Raw genomic sequence first — 20,484 nt, 5'->3', positions numbered from 1 at the left:
TATATTCGTGTGTGTGCTGAAGACCTTGCCATCATGTGCCCATACCATCATCCTACCTACTGCTCGTCTACGTGTAATTTGATAGCAGCATTATGGCACTGCTATCTTCGTGCAAACAACTGCATTGTCTGGATAGCCATATGGAGCTGCCAATTTTATCCACTAGATCATTTACATATATTGTAAATAGTAATAGTCCTACAATACTTCTTCAGTACTCCTGAAATTACCAAAGGAGGATTTGGGCAATCTTTGAAACCAGAGGTATCCATGCACCAGAATATTTGGTTTGCATTCCTATTATTTTATTCAACTCTGGTGTAATCCTCAGTTAGGTTCCAGACGCCTGACATATCACAGAAAATGATGTATGTCTGATGTTGTTTAGAAGGAGGTTTTTGCATATTACGTTATTGTTTAAAAGGATACTTCACTGTTATTTGTCTAGGTTAAAATATAAGTAGGTGTGTGGGCACACAGGATTTCTGAATTGTTTGCCGACAGTGTCTTTGATGTGAAGGTAAGAGACTATGACAGATATTGAACTGTAACTCTAGTAGATGATTTTTCAAGCCAGAAATATATGGAAGAGGATAGATTGTTGCTACTCACCATAAAGATGACATGTTGAGTTGCAGACAAGCACAAAAAAATACTGTTCCTAACTGCCGGAGATGTGCTGGTCACGTGTGCTTGAGGTATGCTTGCATGTCTAAATGAGTGTGTGTGTGTGTGTGTGTGTGTGTGTGTGTGTGTGTGTGTGTGTGTTTTATTTTCTGAAGAAGACTTTGGCTGAAAGCTAAATCCTAACAATCTTCTTGTTCTGCCTGTCTGCAATCCAATGTGTCATCATTATAGTGAGTGGCAATCTTTCATTATATCGTTGATATTCCAATCTGGAGTTCCTGATGTTCGACTTTTCAAGCTAACATTAATATATCTTGCTCGAATAGTCCACGGGTATACTGCCGGTTCATAGTGTCCAACGGGCACAATATTTTGGCGATCAGACATGTCGCCATTGTCAGGTGCATTGACGAACTGTTCGTCGGCACACCTGACGATGGCGACATGTCTGATCGCCGAAATATTGTGCCATTTAGACACTGTGAACCAGCAGTATACCTGTGGACTGTTCGAGCAACAAATACGCCGGGAGAAACTGAAGAATCACTTAATATATCTTGCTTCTTTAGATAATGGCTTATGTAATGCTCTTTTCTAAGACAGGGATAATTCTCGAATTCATGTTGAACAATATAATGGCAATGTTATTTGCTATATGAAAGAGAAGATATGAAGTGAGATAGCAGATATGAATTCCCCAAGATTCATATCTTCTATATCATATTCCAACAAACATTGTCGTTATACTGGTTCAACATCGGAGGAGTATAATCTAACAGACGAAAGGTGCTAAGATTAGAGTCGAGTTAAAGATACCTTTCCCACCCCTCCCCTCCCCTTCCGTTGCACTTCTGTTAGTTTATCTACGTCTTTCCTCATTTATATTATTGCACGTTGATGTAGTATTTGAAATTCACAGGTTGACAATAATGAAGAACCACCATGTACCTCAAATGAAGACTATGTTACCTGTTTACAAGAGGTATACAACAATGATAATGAAGGCAATGAGAAGTGGAACTTGCTGTCACCACCACCAAAGGTAATATCATATTGGAGTAGTAGTATAGGTTTTTTTTATTTAATTATAAATTGAAGTCAAATTTAGGCATGTGTTCCACAAGAAAAATGCACAGAAGAGTGTATCTCCCCATGGGAAATATTTTGGTTTGAATATGGTTTACACAAATAGATGTGTGTGTGTGTGTGTGTGTGTGTGTGTGTGTGTGTGTGTCTGAAAAGAGAGAATGACCTTGAGAAGATTGCAGAGTTGCTTCTTGGCAGTGAGAGACGAGCATTAATTACCAAGGGAAAATTAATTAACTGCTTTTGTGTGTGTACTGAATGTGGTTGTAGCTTTTGTGACTTGCTTTTAATATGATGATGGTCTGCGTATTTCCTAAGGTGTAAGGTAAAATTAAGCATTAATGTTATGTCTCCCTTCCAACTTGTATTGCCTTAACTCACTCTCTCTTTCTCTCTGTGTGGTGTCAGAGTTAGACTCATTCATTCATTCATTCATTCATTCGTCTGTTCCGCTGATCCCATCAAGAAGGATAACTTCCAGTAATGTGGAACAACTCAAAGTATACATTAACATAAGACAAAGACATCATAGAAACATAATCTGTGTATGTATTATATTAATAATAAACTATCACTTTACTGTGTGATGTATGACAATTAATATCTACTTCTGGTGCTAAAAAGTCATTATTTTTCGTTTGAAATTGCATAATATTAGTCTTTGTGAAATTAAGGCTTAAAGTGTAAGCTCTGAACCACTTGTAGATCTACACATCTGTATTCTGAGCTGTGTCTGCTGATGTTGAGTTTGGACCCTTCAGTAAAATCATTGTGTCATGAGCAAACATTACAGTTTTTGAACTTCCCTTTAAAGACATTGGGAGATTATTTATATAGGTAGAAAGAAGTGTAAACTCCATACGAATCTCCATAGCAGTCCACATCATAGCCAACAGGATTACTACTGTTTAGCAACCTGATGGATTCTGTAATCGCCTTAGGGGTTGTACTTTGTAAATATTGTCTGTTGACAGTGCATGCAGTGACTGCACAAGTAAATCTAATGCATCTGTATTTACTTGTTTATTACTGGGTGCAGTGCTTGTAGTCCTGTGAGAAAGTAATCATTGAGTTTGATGACCAGTGATTTGAAAGTGTCACCACAGTCTAACATAAGTCGCGACACTCACTGCTGTAAAAGTTGTTACAGTTTGACAGCTGGAGCAACAGTAGCGCTCAAAGTGGCAAGAAAGGGGAACTTCAGAAGTGTTGTAAACATAAAATTTGTTTTGCATCCCTTTCGTACATTTTTACAAAATATTTGAATTTTTTGTGCCTCCAAGACTTTGTGTAATATCAGCAGACATAGATGTTTCTAAAAATGATTCTAAAATAAGTGCAAGTAGCAATTAAAATCATGAAACCAGTGGCATGTTACAACACATTCGTGAAGAAGCACTTTTGACGTTGGATAGAACTGCAGCTTGCCACGTTGATATCAATGGAATATAAACACATAGATTCACAGACGTGTACCTCTACATGCAAAAGGGATTGATGCCCCATTTGTCGTTCCATAGGCCTGCTGTGTTTCAGTCATCGTCACCTGCTGCCGCAAGTACGACCTTCATCTTTATATTATTCTAAGTGGGACAAATATACAGTGAGTGTAAACACCAAGTTCTCAAATCCAATAACACTGTCACAAGTGCTGTCATATGTTAAATTTGCCATTAGAGACTTTTCATCCAATGACACATGCACTAGTTAATCAGTTTTGGAGAATTGCTGTACCTTTTGCTTTAAAAGGTGGAACATATTGTCACTTATCCCACATGTTATTTGTATGCCTTCCACATACCTCTGTAATGTATGCAATGATAGAAACATGAAACATTTTGACAAAACCTGTATGCCTAAGTGCTGTAATATAATAAATTTAGAGCAAACAGATTATTTTTGTCTTTCCATATTGCAGATGGCATGCTGATCTGGCTTAACAAGAAGTCAGGGGCTCTTTTTTAAAATATCGGGATCCTATAGTCTTCAATATTTGTTTATTCCTCTTCACTTGATCCTTCTGATACAGTTTCTGTTGCTATCTATACTTAAAAAGCTAGGCACTCTCCTTGTCATGTAACAGTTTTGCATGAAGTCTAGTGATCTGCATGTTCTGATACTCCACATGCTTTTTCTAGACACTAATGACTGCACTTAATTTTACCGCTTTATCGGCAAAGCATGTCTGTGTTGATGATTCAGATGAATCTGGCACTGATATATGGAGAGTTGAATGGATGTTTCTGTGCCATGGGAGTGTGTTACAGCTGTAGACGGATTGTAGAACCTTTGTGGCAGTTTCCTCTTCAGTGTCAGTTGAGATGGCTTATCTGGAATGCCAAGCAATGTGGTTAACTGCATTCCACATGAGTTTATTATTGTCTGCATTTATGAACTGGTTTTGTTTGATGTGTAGCGGACAAAACTAAGCATTATTGTAAAGAAAAACAGGGTCTTTTTTCATAAGATGTTCTCGTCTGCTGTTCACTATCAGTTTTCTGCTCCTAAAACAAAACATTAATCATCAATGTACATGTAGTTTGCAAGCAAATATCCTGACAATACAGTTTAGTAACATGAAGGCTGTACTCAACAGTTTAACTTACTGGCCACTTGGCGCGCTGCTGGTGCAGTAGGCAACAAAATCAAGGCGAAGTGTTGTGACTGTTATGTTAGACTATGGTGTCACTATTTCTACCTGAGCTACATTCAGGTTGGGGGAAGCGGGGCGTTCAGTTTCATTTTGATTACTAAGTTTTTTTTTTACGTCATTCTAAAGAGTTTTTCCCTTGTTCTGCTTGTTCTCAGGGTTATGTTGAGCTCTCTCTTCCTAGCACAAGATACTTGTCCCAAGAGCTGTCCACTCCTTATCCTTGCTTCTGTTTGATTTTGCCCTTATTTGTTTCAGGGAAAAATAAGATTGAAAGTGCTGTAGAAATATATTTAATGTGTCACATTTTTTAAATTGCACTAAAAAGTGCAAATTTCCCATATCTCCTTAAAGACACCTAACCACATGCAGGTTGTCCTGAAAATCTGTGATTGTGAATTTTTAATTATTATGAAAATACTTGTAAGAGTTAAAATGTGAAAGGGTGGAGTACATGGGACAGATGATAGCAAGTAGGTGAACTGCTGAAGCATTGGATGACAGGTAGCGTAATTGTATGGAGGTGAACAATTCATGTATGAATTATGTATTACGTGTACCCCACATTTTTCATTTTAAATCTTACAAGTACTTTGAAGCTATTAGAAGCTCATGATTGGACATTTTGAGGACTATCTGTATGGGGCTGGAAGAAATTATATTATACTTTCTAGTCTGATATAAAAACATGGTATATTAAACATACATTTTTATTTAAATAATTACTTCCTGCTTTTTAGTGTGTGTGTGTGTGTGTGTGTGTGTGTGTGTGTGTGTGTGTGTGTGTGTGTAATTTTGCAATTGATTTAAAGCATTTTGATGAGATTGCAACAGAGATATGTAATAAATTTCAGGCTTATTTCAGTTCTCTTCACCTGACTCAACCAGTACATTGCTTCCTGCTGCGTATATCACACAAAAAAACTGTGAAGGTAAAGATAGAGATTCAAGCTCACATGGAGGCTTACCAGCAATAGTTCTGCCCACAACTAATTTGCCACTGGAACAGGGAAAAGACCAAATGGCAGTGGTACACAATGTACCTCCGCCACACACCAAACAAGAAAGCGAATTAATGTTAAGTTTTCATCCATTTCTGACATTTAAAATTTCAAGTCTCTAGCTCATTAGGAAGTTACTTTAAAATCAATTGCAAAATTTGTACCGAACAGATAGACAGATGAGAAAGCGACCTAATGAAAACATGGTAAAAAATTTAATTTTCCATCAACACTGCCTACTTTATAAATTTCTCCTCTTACAGTCTTCACATGCTTTAAATCCTTACTGTTCTGCTGCAATCTCTCTCTTTTTTGCACTCCATTGCAACATACATTGCATTAATTTCCTTTCACTTTACTACTTCCCTTCGCTTTTCATCATATTAAAATTTTGTTGTTGACAAATAACTTAAAACTTCACTTTTAATATTCTTTGATTTACATATCAACATAATAATTTTCATAAAACTGTCTTTTATTCTTCTTTAGCATTAATGCAGACCATTTTATGAGTCTCTTTCTAACTGTGTATCGCCTGAGATAGAAAAATTGATAGTTCATCTACAACTGGCTACGAAAAATGGCGCAGAACTTAACACAAGGTTCATTTGCATTTTAGTGTATTAAAACATTTTCATTAACTATTTTTGCAGCCATCTATTATGCTTCTGCTACTGATTAGTCAGAGATGTCCACTTATTCGTACTGTTTAACTCAATGTGCCAAATGAATATGACATTTTTTTCCAATTAGGATGTTATATTTATTATTCTTAGTTACATGACTAGTTTCAGCTTAACAAACTATTTATATTATCCAGATCAAGGTACTATAGACATGAAAATGGCAGTGATCTCTCATGGTGTGCTCTTGTCCATGGTTGTTTATAAATTATTGTAGAAATGATACTATTCATGATGGTTTTCAGTCAGTGCACTTAAGGTGGGAAATAGCTGTACAATTTCTCTGTGCTCTTGCTGCTTAACACTAGGAATGCAGCATGTAATAAGTTTAATATTTTAGAAAGCACTCTTTCAATGAAGAATGAACAGCGATCAGAGTATATAACACTGAGGTGAGGTGACAATAATCATGGGATAGTGATGTTCACATATACGGATGGTGTTAGTATTGCTTACACAAGGTATAATGGGGCAGTGCATTGTCAGAGCTGTCATTTTTATGTGATTATGTCCACACAACGGGAATTGACAGACTTTGAACATGGAATGATAGTTAAAGCTAGATGCGTGGGACATTTCATTTTGAAAATCATTGGGGAATTCAACATTATAAGGTCAACGACTGACAGCAGCAGCGTCAGCATAGAGTTGTCTGTGCTAAAATACAAGCACCACTATGTGAAATAACCATAGAAATCAATTTGGGATGTAGGACGAACATATCCATTATAACAGTGACATAAAATGTGGCGTTAATTGGCTATAGCAGCAGACGACCGACACAAGTGCCTTTACTAACAGCACATTGCCTGCAGTGCCTCTCCTGGTCTTGTGACTGTATCTGTTGGACCCTAGATGACTGGAAAACCTGTGCCTGGTCAGATGAGTCCCAATTTCAGTTGGTAAGAGCTGTTGGTAGGGTTAGTGTGTGACACAATCCCCACAAAGCCATAGAACCAAGTTGTCAACTAGACACTATGCAAGCTGGTGGCAGCTCCATAATGGTGTGGGCTTTGTTTATATGGAATTGACTGGGTACTCTGGTCCACCAGAACAAACCATTGACTGGAAATAGTTATGTTTGTCTACTTGGAGACTTTTGCGTCCATTCATGCACTTCATGTTCCCGGGTAATGATACCATGTCACCAGGCCACAACAGTTGGCAACTGGTTTGAAGAAGATTCTGGACAGTTCGAGCAAATGGTTTTGCCATCCAGATTGCCCATCATGGATCCCATCAAATATTTTTGGAACAAAATTGAGAGGTCAGTTCATGCACAGCATCCTGCACTAGCAACACTTTCACAATTACGGGTGCCTATAGAGGTTGCATGGCCCACTATTTCTGCAGGAGGCTTCTATCAACTTGTTGGATTGATGCCATGTCAAGTTGCTGCTCTACACCAGGTAAAATGAGGTCCAACATAATTTTAGGAAATATCCGATGACTTGTCACCTCAATGTAAAATTCAGTAAAACAGTCTTGATCGGAACAGGTGTTTATTTTGGTTGGCTGCTGGTTTCAGTCTATAATTCAGACCATCTTCATGCCAAATGCACTTTAATACAATAGTAGTGCTTATTCAGAAGGATTTCTATAAAAAAAATGGTAACATGCTAAAAACACTTAGAATAATAAATCTTTGAAAACTGAACCAAGTAATTTTTCTGTACATTACTAGCAGATTCTGGAGACTTCCTCATTTACTCTTTTTCTCAGGATAGTTCTGAACACATCCTTACTACTATCTAGCATTGGCAGTATTAATTTTGAACTTTTGTTTGTTGTTGGTCATACAGAATATCTAGGATTCTTGTTAAAGTGTAGTAACTGATCAGTGAGAGACCATCCAATAAACTGGAATTAATTGCATAGAGGGAGGGCTGGAAAAGTATTGACCCGAGGATTACCAGAATAACTCAAGACTGCAGTAGAAAAATTCAATGTATTCAATAATATTGTAGATTAAGGGAGAAAAAACTATGTAAGCCCTTTATAGAAAATAAGATAGTCACAACATACAGTACGATGATATGCAAACAAATAATCTTTAGTGTCTAATTCACAAATCAGAATTAAATGAAATAATATTAAGGGGTGAAATATCTTAAAAGTACATCTGCTTTTTGAATGATTACCATGCACGTAAACCATAAGGTTTCATCATCTGTCAGAGATCCACACACCTACTTATTTGTCTGATACCCGACTTCTTAAAATATGTTGAACATGTGATTGTTCAATATGTTGCTTTAAACTGTCTTGTGTCACAGTTATCCTCATGGCCTGTGGTGGAGACCAGTTTCCTGTCCTGTATTTGTGGACTGAACAAAAAAGCAGTATATGATGTCTGTCACCTGTGCTCCTAGGTCACTCTTGGGTCATCCCAGTGACTGGCAGAGAAAACTGAGAAGAGTGGAGTTTGCAGCACTGTCTGATTGTGGCCTTTTGGTTCCGAGTCAAGTGGAAGCACTGAACTAGAGACTTCAAAGGTTCTGTGACAAGTGAGGCTGCGACTTCCCGGACTTGTGCCATAGGATTAAGAACTGTAGGATTCCCATAAATAGGTCAGGTGTTCACTACACATCAGAGGCTGCTACTCAGATAGCTGACTGTGTGTGGGGTGCAGACAAGGGTTTTTTTTTTAGATAGGGGACTCTTCAGCCAATCCAGGTAACAATAGCTACAGGAAACCCAGAAGTACTGATGTAAGATAGAAAGAAATGCCTCCCTCAGGTGAGAGTAATAAATTCCTAATGGTAAACTGCCGAAGCATTCGCAACGAACTGCCAGGAGTTTGAAGCACTCATGAAAAAGGTACAGAAAGCAGGTTGAAACCTGAAATAGATAGCAGTGAGATTTTTGGGGAAAATTTAAATGTATATCACAAATGGGGTGTGGAGGTGGTGTCTTTGTCACAGTAGATGAGAAACTCAAACCCACTGAGTTAGAAATTGAAGCTGCATGTGTGATTGTTTGCGCAAGACTTAGTATTGGGGGGGGGGGGGGGAGGTATTAAATGATTGATAATTTGGATCCTTCTATTGCCTACCAGACTTATCTCCTGATGCAACTGAAAACTTAAAAGAAAACCTCAGTTAACTTGTATGTAAGTTCCCTAATCATACAGAAATCATTTAACAATTAATTGGGAAAATTACAGTTTTGTTAGTAGTGGCCATGATAAGACATCCTGTGAAACTTTACTGAATGCCTTCTCTGAAAGCTACCTAGAATACATAGTTAGGAACCCCACTCATGATGGCAATATATTGGATCTAATGGCAAAAAATAAACTTGACCTCTTTAAGGATGTCCACATTAAATATGTTCAGTGAACCATGTAAAAAATCAGTAGTGTCTTATCTCAACAAGGAACTTGAAACTTTCAGCACAGAGTAGGAGTGTGTAGAGGAACTCTAGCTCAAGTTTAAAAGAATAGTTGACATTGCACTGGATAGATATGTACCCAGTAGAACAGTTCATAATGGAAGGGAACCTCCATGGTGTATAGTCACTGTAAAGAAACTCCAAAAGAAACAGATAATACTGCATAATAGGTGTAAAACGAAGTGTAGGGCTATAGAAAGAGAGATACTGAATGAAATGCATTTGGCTGTCGAGAGCAATACGTAATTCCTTACCATAGCAGAATACTGTTAAGTTATGTTTCACAGAACACAAAGAAATTCTGGTCATATGTACAGGCTGTAAGTGGCACCAAAGTTGTCCAGTTCCTAGCGAATGAGACAGGAACTGAAATTGAGAGTAGCAAAGCAAAAGCTGAAGTGCTTAACTTAGTTTTCAAATGTTACTTTGCAAAGGAAAACCCAGGAGAATTGCCCCAATTTAATCCTTGTACCCCTGAAAAGATGAGTAAAACAAGTATTAGTGTCAGCTTAGATCATTAAAACTGAATAAATCTCCAGGCTCCGATGGAATCCCTGTCAGATTATATATGGAATTTGCAGCTGAGTTAGCCCCACTTCCAACTCTATCATAGATCCCTCAAACAAAAAACTGCACCTAGTTCTTGGAAAAAGGCACAAGTCACACTCACCTACAAGAACGGTAGTGGAAGTGATCCACAAAACTACTATCCAATATCCTTGACATTGATTTGTTGTACAATCTTGGAACATATTCTGGCTCAAACATAATGAAGTATCTTGAATAGAAAGACCACCTCAATGCCAACTGGCATGGTTTTAAAAAACATTGGTCATGTGAAACCCAGCTCGCACTTTTCTCACATGACATACTGAAAGTTTTGGATCAAAGCAAACAGGTAGGTACAGTATTTCTTGACTTCTGAAAAGCATTTGACTCAATACTGCACCTACACTTATTATCAAAAGTACAGTCATATGGGGTATCAAGTGAAATTTGTGACTGGATTGAGGATGTTTTGGTAGAGAGGAAAGAGCAAGGTATCTTGGATGGAGCACTTTGGTAAGTAGGATACAGCACGGTATCTTGGATGAAGAGTCATCTTCAGATGCAGAAGCAAGTTCAAGTGTGCTACCCAGGGAAGTGTGTTGCGACCCTTGCTGTTCATGTTGTATAGTAATGACTTTGCAGACAATATTAATAATAAAATAAGGCTTTTTGCAGCTGATGCAGTTATCTATAATGAAGTACTATCTGAAAGAAGCTGCTTAAATATTCAGTCAGATATTGATTAGATTTCAACCTGGTAAAGAGACTGGCAACTTGCTGTAAATGCTCAGAAATGTAAAATTGTGCACTTCACAAAATGAAAAAAACATTTGTGTCTTATGATTATAACAACAGTCGGTCACTGTTGGAATCGGCTAAGTGAGACAAATACCTGTGTGTAACACTTTGCAGGGATATGAAATGGAATGATCACATAGGTCCAGTTGTGGGTAAAGCAGGTGGTAGACTTCTATTTATTAGTAGAATACGGGGGTAGTGCAATCAGTCTACAAAGTAGATTGTTCACAAATCACTCGTGCAAGACATTCTAGAATATTGTCCAAGTGTGTGGGACCCATGTCAGATAGGACTAGCCGGGGATATTGAATGTATACAGAGAAGGGCAGCAGGAATAGTCACTGGTTTGTTTAAACAACGGGAGAGTGTTACAGAGATACTGAAGGAACTGAACTTGAAGGCTCTTGAAGATAGACATAAACTATCCTGAGAAGTCTACTAACAAAGTTTCAAGAACCGACTTTAAATGATGACTAGGAATATACTACAACCCCCTACGTATAACTCACATAGGGATCATGAGGGTAAGGTTAGAATAATTGCTACATGCACAGAGGCATTCAAACAATCTTTCTTGCCATGAACCTTGCAGTGGTTTGCAGAGTATAGACATAGATGTAGATACATCCATTAGAATGGCACTGTTATAGTATTAGCTGTGAGTGAGACTGATGATGTACACTCTTTGGGTTTCTGCCATCTTAGGATTGAGTGTCTTCCTCTTCTTTTTTAACCTTCCCCAGTATATTCCTGTCTCCTTGGCCAAGGAAGGAACTACTATTTCTGAAAACTTGTTAGTGTGTCACTTTAACTTCTACATGTGTCCGTCAGCAGTGCTACACATTTCTTCTGAAAATATCTACTGGCAAGCAATTATGTCCCATAATTTGTTAGTTTTCTTGACTGAATTTTCCTGTGACAACTATCATTTTCTATTTTAGGCAAGAATGAACTTTTTATGTGAACTGGAAAATTGTAATATCAATTGATAGGAATTTTATGAATCTATACTGCAATGCTTTTAACTGTTGATCTCTGCTGGAATTCCTTACTATGCATTTTTACTTTACATGTTGCAAGCATTGGGGGATGCTACTGTGGTCGGTATTAGTCCATTAATTTGCACATTTTTCTTTCCTACACCTTATATATGAATCTCACCACTGAGTAATTTCATCACATGGACAGGAACTTCATCAGAAAACAAATTTAACAATTGATTTGGTACAGCACATTAGTCTAGACAGGTCATCGCACCCATGGAAATATATACTTCTCTACTATTTGTCTCCTGAAGTCACATCTCAAAACATTGACTTGAAAAAGTTAGTCTAGTCAGTCTTTTAAAGAACACCACCATACATTATCTTCTGAGCACATCGAATCTTAGCTAAATGTATTTCCACTCTACCTGTTTCAATCAACTTTATAGAATGATACTGGTAGCAGATAAGTTAATTTTGATATACTGAAGAAACAATTACAAACTGCATTATCTAGACTTCATTTTGAATTACAGAACCAGAGTTGTCACTTCAAGCATAACTTATTTGTCTTCACAAAATTCATCCGTGCTATGGATGTGTACCATATACTGTGCCAGGAAGTTCCTCGTCATGCACATAACTTTCTGGGCCAAATTGTCTCAGTAAATATACTTATACCTCTAGAATTCAAAAAGTTCTAAACTTCTTTGCTAATTATATTTGGTAACGAAATCAACGGTAGCATTGCTCTTGTCCGCTGGTAAAATAACAGTTTCCAGATCAACTGTAAGTGAAGGTAAAGCATCCCTCTCATATGCTGTAGTATTACTCTTTGGTGGACGTGCCCCAGTCAAAGCATGACATGCCTCTCTCCTGATATCCTCTGCAACATCTGGAGGTCGTTTAAGAACAGCCTCTTCAGAAGAAGTAATAAAATCAACCTCTGGCAACTGCTTGGAATTTGGTGCAAAATTTAAACCGTTCCCTAACATGAAATTAGAATTATATTAATACCTTTAGCTGCTGATGGGCGTTGATATATATCAACTGGGACAGGTGAAAATTTGTGCCTTGAGCGGGACCCAAACCCGGGATCTCCTGCTTACATGGCAGTCACTCTATCCATCTCAGCCACTGAGGGCACAGAGGATAGTGCGACTGTAGGGACTATCTCATGCACGCCTCCTGCGAGACCCACTTTTGCACATTGTATGTCCACACACTACATTCGTAGTGTCCGACCCCAACACACTCATTACTTGTGGAAGACGTTCTTACCAAGTCCAGAGATAGTCCCTGCAGTTGCACTATACTCTTTGCCCTCGGTGGCTCAGATGGATAGAGCATCTGCCATGTAAGCAGGAGATCTCGGGTTCGAATCCCGGTTGGGGCACACATTTTCACCTGTCCCTGTTGATATATATATATCAATGCCCATCAGCAGTTGAAGGTATTAATATAATTCTAATTTCGTTCTAGACAGCTGCAGGTCATCAATGGTGTCTGTTCTTTCTTCATGCACAATGGTGTCTGTTCTTTTGGACATGTCCGAAAGAACAGACACCGTATCCTTATAAGTATATTACCCTAACATGGATAAAGCTGCGTCACCAAAAGCTTTCTCCATGAGATTTATAACAGGACGTCAAGGTATGCAGGGCGAGTTAAAAAGGAATGATATAGAAATTTATTGAGATAACTCACATAATCAGTAGATGTGTCTATTTACAGCAAACAGCCTCAAAGCCACTAGGAGCACCAGCATAGTGCACAGTCAAAAGTTCATGGCTGCCCCAAAGTTAATGTATTCTGTGCCCCTGGCAAACTGGACGTGTATAGCCTTTTCTTGTTCTCGGAGAAAACTGTCACTGATATTGTGTAACTGGATATGCTTGAAATTTTTTTAAATTCCACACATCGATGATGATGATCAAGATGAGATGGTTTCCTACCAGCAAGGCAGCGCAACACCTGATTTCCTCACAGGGATTCGAGGTTTCCTCGATAATCACATCCCAGGTCAGTGGACTGGCCAAGAAGGGCAAATTGCATGGCCACCTCACTCCCCAGATTTGACACCACTGGATTTTTTCTTCGGGGTGTCATTAAAGACCATGTATATGTTTCGCCCCTACCAAACAATTTAGCCAACCTGAAAAATTGAATCAACACTGCCATTGCACAAGTTATACCCAATTTGCAGGAAGAAATTGATTGAGAAGAGAAAGTGGATAGTAATCACCAAAGGGCTCAGTGTGAAAGGGTACTTCATACCTTGGTTCACAGGGCCCATTTCATCTCGGACCCTGAGAGTTTGTCAGCTGAGTTATCCTATCTAAAAGTCACCTTTCATTATAATGGGCAAAGTCTACAGCCTTCTGCCATACACACACAGGGAGCATTTCATACAGAAGTATGTGCTTCAATCACTATCTACAATCAGGAATCTTTTAGGTTCCGTAAAAGATGATCTTGTTTTGCGTATGGTGGGTATCTACTGTATTCCTTGCAGTTGTGGCATGTTATATATGATCAGACTATCAGGACTGTGGAGGACCAGCATACAGAGGATAACCAGCACACATACTTACAACAGCTGCACAAATCTGCCATTGCAGAACATTGTCTTGGCGGTGGTCATCTTATAGATTATAACATGGAGATTCTGACATGCACTTTCAGCTACTAGGATAGCATTGTCAAGGAAGTTGTCGAAATTAACTAGCAAGTAACCTTATAAATAAAATTGGTGTTTGTTGTTTAAATTTTGCATGGTATCCTGCTCTCTCCCTTCTCAAAAAATAGAGGGACAGAGTTTATTGTACCTTGCCCATTGATTATTAATTTCACGACTGATAACTTCTAATGTCAGTCTTCTTTGGTGTGTGATAATGCTAGTGTTTACAGTGTGTGTGTGTGTGTGTGTGTGTGTGTGTGTGTGTGTGTGTGTGTGTGTGTGTGTGTTTTTATCTTTCCATAATTTCTTTGAAAATCAAGGTTTTAAATTCCCCTGCACAGCACTTACTTGCTGCAGTTTCACCTTGAAAATGGCAGGGTCTGCTCCTGTCAAAATGTTGGCTGTCGTCAATGATGTCACCCAGCTTCATTCCCATAAGTTACTTGAACACCATTTACGCTGGGAGAAACTCAAGTCTCATACTGTTTACCTCTATGCAGAGGAAATACATTGTTGCTTGCATAGGCTGGATAAATTTTGCAACAGTGGAGTAAGCTTGCAATGGGTATTTGGTTTTTGTTTAGGTGTCATGTTCAAAATATTGTTCCAATTTTTGCTAAAGTTGTGCATCATATTAATCCTCCTGCCACCTATCACATCAACCACTGATTCTGGCATCCATTGCATCCTGGACCTTTAGACTCCAGTTTCTCTCAGGTTGTCCACACTTTCTTCTTTTCGCTTGGGTCCATTGCCACACTTTGGCCATCAGCTATCACCCATCCTTCCTATATGTCCATATCATTTTAGAAGTTCCATTCCTGTGGTGTCTGTTACTGATTTATTGACATTCATAGGCTCTCTCGTATTGGCATTTGGTATGTGGTTGAGCCTGGAGATGGCACAACGCCTCCAAAAGCCTATCTCTAGTGCAAGCAATTTGTTTCTCTGATGTTTGTTCATTACCCGTGTTCCTGCTTCATATATAGTGATGTATTCAGAAACTAAAGGATATGCTGCCTGTCTGGTTCCTTTTTATTATGGGAAAGGACCAGGTTCAGTTGTCATACAGCCTTCGTGCTCTGCCCTCTGACAGAATCACAATGTCGCCGGCGAACCTCAAAGTTTTTATTTTTTCTCCATGGATTTTAATTTCTGCTCTGAATTTTGCTTTTGTTTCCTTTACTGCTTGCTCAATACACAGATTGAATAGGCTACAACCCTGTCTCACCCCCTTCCAACCACTGATTCCCTTTCATGTCCCTCGACTCTTATAAATGCCATCTGGTTTCTGTACAAATTGTAAATAGCCTTTCGCTCCCTGTATTCTACCCCTGCCACCTTCAGAATTTGAAAGAGAGTATTCCAGTCAGCATTGTCAAAAGTTTTCTCCAAGTCTACAAATGCTAGAAATGTAGGTTTACCTTTCCTTAATCTATTTTCTAAGATAAGTCATAGGGTCAGTATTGCCTCACGTGTCCCAACAAACTGATCTTCCCTGAGGTCGGCTTCTACCAGCTTTTCCATTCGTCTGTAAAGAATTCGCATTAGTATTTTGCAGCCATGACTTATTAAATTGATAGTTTGCTAATTTTCGCATCTGTCAACACCTGCTTCCTTTGGGATTAGAGTTATTATATTCTTCTTGAAGCCTGAGGGTATTTCGCCTGTCTCATACATCTTGTTCACTAGATGGTAGAGTTTTGTTAGGCCTGGCTCTCCCAAAGCTGTCAGTAGTTCTAATGGAATGTTGTCTACTCCCGGGGCCTTGTTTCGACTTAGGTCTTTCAGTGCTCTGACAAACTCTTCACACAGTATCATATCTCCTATTTCATCTTCATCTCATTCTCTTCCATTTCTATAATATTGTCCTCAAGAACATCGCCCTTGTATAGACCCTCTACATACTCCTTCCACCTTTCTGCTTTCCCTTCTTTGCTTAGAACTGGGTTTCCATCTGAGTTCTTGATATTCATGCAAGTGGTTCTCTTTTCTCCATAGGTCTCTTTAATTTTCCTGTTGGCAGTATCTATCTTACACACTGGTGATATGCGCCCGAACGTCCTTACATTTGTCCCCTAGCCATCCCTGCTTAGCCATTTTGCACTTCCTGCCGATCTCATTTCTGAGACGTTTGTATTCCTTTTTGCCTGCTTCATTTACTGCACTTTTATATTATCTCCTTTCATATATTTAATTCAATATCTCTTCTGTTACCCAAGGATTTCTATTAGCCCTCGTCTTTTTACCTACTTGATCCTCTGCTACCTTCACTATTTCATCTCTGAAAGCTACCCATTCTTCTACTGTATTACTTTCCCCCATTCTTGTCAAATGTTCCCTAATGCTCTCCCTGAAACTCTCTACAATCTCTGGTTCTTTAAGTTTATCCAGGTCCCATCTCCTCAAATACCCACCTTTTTGCAGTTTCTTCAGTTTTAATCTACAGTTCATAACCAATAGATTGTGGTCAGAGTCCACATCTGTTCCTGGAAATGTCTTACAATTTAAAACCTGGTTCCTAAATCTCTGTCTTACCATTACATAATCTATCTGAAACCTGTCAGTATCTCCAGGCTTCTTCCATGTATACAACCTTCTTTTATGATTCTTGAACCAAGTGTTAGCTATGATAAAGCTGTGCTCTGTGCAAAATTCTACCAAGCGGCTTCCTCTTTCATTCCTTACTCTCATTCCATATTCACCTACTATGTTTCCTTCTCTCCCTTTTCCTACTATAGAGTTCCAGTCACCCTTGACTATTAAATTTTCGTCTCCCTTCACTATCTGAATAATTTATTTTATCTCATCATACATTTCATCAATCTCTTGGTCATCCATGGAGCTAGTTGGCATATAAAATAGCTACTGTAGTAGGTGTGGGCTTCGTATCTATCTTGGCTATAATAATGCATTCACTATGCTGTTTGTAGTAGCTTACCCGCATTCCTATTTTCCTATTCATTATCAAACCTACTCCTGCATTACCCCTATTTGATTTTGTGTTTATAACCCTGTATTCACCTGACCAGAAGTCTTGTTTCTCCTGCCGAACTTCACTAATTCCTACTATATATAACTTTAACCTATCCATTTCACTTTTTAAATTTTCTAACCTACCTGCCCAATTAAGGGATCTGACATTCCACGCTCCGATCCGTAGAACACCAGTTTTCTTTCTCCTGATAATGGCGTCCTCTTGAGTAGACCTTGCCCGGAGATCCGAATGGGTGACTATTTTACCTCCGGAATATTTTACCCAAGAGGTCGTCATCATCATATAACCCTACAGTAAAGCTGCATGCCCTCAGGAAAAATTACGGCTGTAGTTTCCCCTTGCTTTCAGCTGTTGGAAGTACCAGCACAGCAAGGCCGTTTTGGTTATTGTTACAAGGCCAGATCAGTCAATCATCCAGACTGTTGCCCTTGCAACTACTGAAAAGGCTGCTGCCCTCTTCAGGAACCACACGTTTGTCTGGCCTCTCAACAAATACCCCTCCGTTGTGGGTACACCTATGGTATGGCTATCTGTATCGCTGAGGCACGCAAGACTCCCCACCAACGGCAAGGTCCATGGTTCATGGAGGGGGGGGATTTCTCCCATATAGATTTTAAATAGTGTCACAGCTATACAATGTCTGTGGTATAGCCCTTTTGTTATAGGAAACTACAGTGACACTAAATTTCCTACTTAGACAGCACTGATACAATCTGTATAGAACTTTTCAATGTAAATAGTTGACACACCACTGTTCTTTATATTTGTCTACAGATTGTTTTGTGTTGCTGTATCATAGGCCTTCTGCAAATCCACAAATACTAAATGGATTTCTCTGCTTCTGGCATTTCTCTTCTCAATTAGATTCTGTACTGTGAATATTCCACGTGAATGTTGTGGTCTAAAATCATTTTGTTTTTCAGACAATGTAGCCTCCGTCTCTATTCTTTCTTTAAGGATTCTGCCATATATTGGCTGGGTTACTTGTCTCGTCGTCCTCCTCCTGAGTGTTCGCCCATATGGTTTTGTCATGAGAATCAGGTTGCTAGGTTTATCTTATTAATTTTCATGATTCACTTATTTCTAACATAACAAAATGTAAGATTTATGCATGTTTAAACATATCTCAAATGGTGCAACCAGTAGGAGAAAGAACAAAAACTATACAGAAAACTTAATTCAACATTGCAGCAATTGTACTGTAAACAGTAATATTTATTTTGTGTGACATAGATTGAATTTCTGAAATGAACTTTGGAGTTTGTTGCTGATAAGGCCTTACTATTAAATGTCAAAACTTATGAAAATATAATGTTGCTATGTAGGTACTTATCATTCTAAATTGTGCACTTCAAATGTGCACCTGAATTTGTCTGTACTTCATTTTTATGGTGGTAGTGGAAAAACTCCACTGAAATCACTCTCATCGCTATGACAAATGTTTGAAGTATTACTGTAACTGTCACTTGTTTTTAATGAAATAATAATTTCCTCCACTGAATTTTCCAAAAGGCTTCATTCTGCCATGCTGTCTCCACGATGCTCTATGTATGTTTGATGGCCTCCTTCCAGTCTTGAGAGATGACTTTCCTAACAGCTTCTTTTGTGAGTGCTTAGACTTCAGAAATAGCAAACTTATTATAAATTCTGACAGTGTAACGTTTAATTTGGTTTCATATCAACTCTAATGAGTTGAAATGCCAACAGGATGCGCTTGCCAACAACAGCTGAATAATAATGAGTGTTATCTAGAACAATTGTTGACAGTTTTCCCTGATTTTGAATTAGTGATTCTATGAATCAGTTTGTAAAATTAAGGTGGTTCATTTCCTCATGATAATCTCCTGTTTCCCTTGATTTAAAAAGGTGGAGACTGTTCAGAGGAAATCCTTGTAAGGTGCCTACATGAAAAAGAATAACATTGTCCCCTATGCCTGGAGGCATTGCCATTGTCATCTGTCCAGCCCTCTTCGACAAAAGAACCAGAAGTGGCCCACGTCTCTTCAAGCCGCACCACTTCTTCGATATTCATGCTGTAGATCTGCCCTAAAAATTTGCATCGTCAAACAGCTACATCCTTGTTCTCCACCGACAGCATAGGGCCACAGAAATGTTCTTACTGAAATACTAGGCTGTGCAAAATTGTGTGTGAGTGCCTTGAAAAAGACTGGATTTCATAATAATGGTGGCCAATAACCTGTTGATTACTGGATTTCCCTTTCTGTGATAATGGTCACATATAACCTGTTGATTACTGGATTTCCCTTTCTGTGATAATGGTCACAAATGTGACAATGAATCACATCCTCAGCAAATGGTAATATTGGTAATCTGTTGATCCATACAATGGTTTTTCCCGAAGAGTTTAAACCTTCGATGTTTTTACAACTTTTTATTTCTTGGACATTTTCTTGCCAGTATTCACAATAATGTTTTTTATTTTTTTGTTCCTTGCTACAGCAGTTCTTTTGATTACATGATGAATGGAGAGCAGCAGACCACCGTCAAGTCTTTCAGTCTCAAAGTAGACATGTAACACGTAAACCATTTCTCTTGCCTGGCCTCATACAGCAATCCCCCAGCCAAGAGAACAACACGGAACTTCTCCACTAATAATTTTCAATGATCTTTTTTCTGATATTGTTCAGTACCACAGAGCAAGCAAGAGTAACAACAAACAAAATACTAACTCATCCAACAGTAAAAATTATGACAAACAAAATTGCGGGGTGCAATGATAATACAGAACAGCAGGCTACCTGAAACTTGAGCACAGTGTATGCATAAAATGTTGTGGTGGTGGGGTGAAGGTTTGGCAATTACAGGTGGTTGATGCGGTAGTCCTGCTCCTTGTTTGAAAGCTTGACTGTAGCTACATGAGACAAGAAAATTCCCCCCAGCAATATCTGCACGATGTAATGAGATTCATAGCTTATGTAAGCAAAACATTCTAATTATAAGAAAGCTGCATCAGCCATACAAAATATAGTGTTTCATTGAGGCCTCATCCGGACTTCCACACCTACTACAGTCTTT

At 38.6% G+C, this 20,484-nt stretch overlaps 1 protein-coding gene and 1 non-coding gene across 4 annotated transcripts in view; both read left to right on the top strand.

Annotated features, from left to right (window-relative positions):
• The window catches only part of LOC126175822 (condensin complex subunit 2), a 203,144-nt gene that overhangs the window by 173,768 nt on the left and 8,892 nt on the right, over positions 1-20,484 (top strand). For all 3 annotated transcript variants that reach the window (XM_049922817.1, XM_049922815.1, XM_049922816.1), the window contains exon 10: positions 1,547-1,669. In XM_049922817.1, coding sequence (XP_049778774.1) covers positions 1,547-1,669 — 123 coding nt within the window. The remainder of the gene's footprint in view (positions 1-1,546; positions 1,670-20,484) is intronic.
• On the top strand, positions 13,092-13,166 carry Trnat-ugu (transfer RNA threonine (anticodon UGU)). Its single transcript has one exon. It is a non-coding gene; the product is annotated as a tRNA-Thr (tRNA).

This window comes from Schistocerca cancellata, chromosome 3, assembly GCF_023864275.1.
Source record: "Schistocerca cancellata isolate TAMUIC-IGC-003103 chromosome 3, iqSchCanc2.1, whole genome shotgun sequence".
NCBI classification, from domain to species: domain Eukaryota; kingdom Metazoa; phylum Arthropoda; class Insecta; order Orthoptera; family Acrididae; genus Schistocerca; species Schistocerca cancellata.
This window is presented reverse-complemented; position numbering and strand designations above follow the sequence as displayed.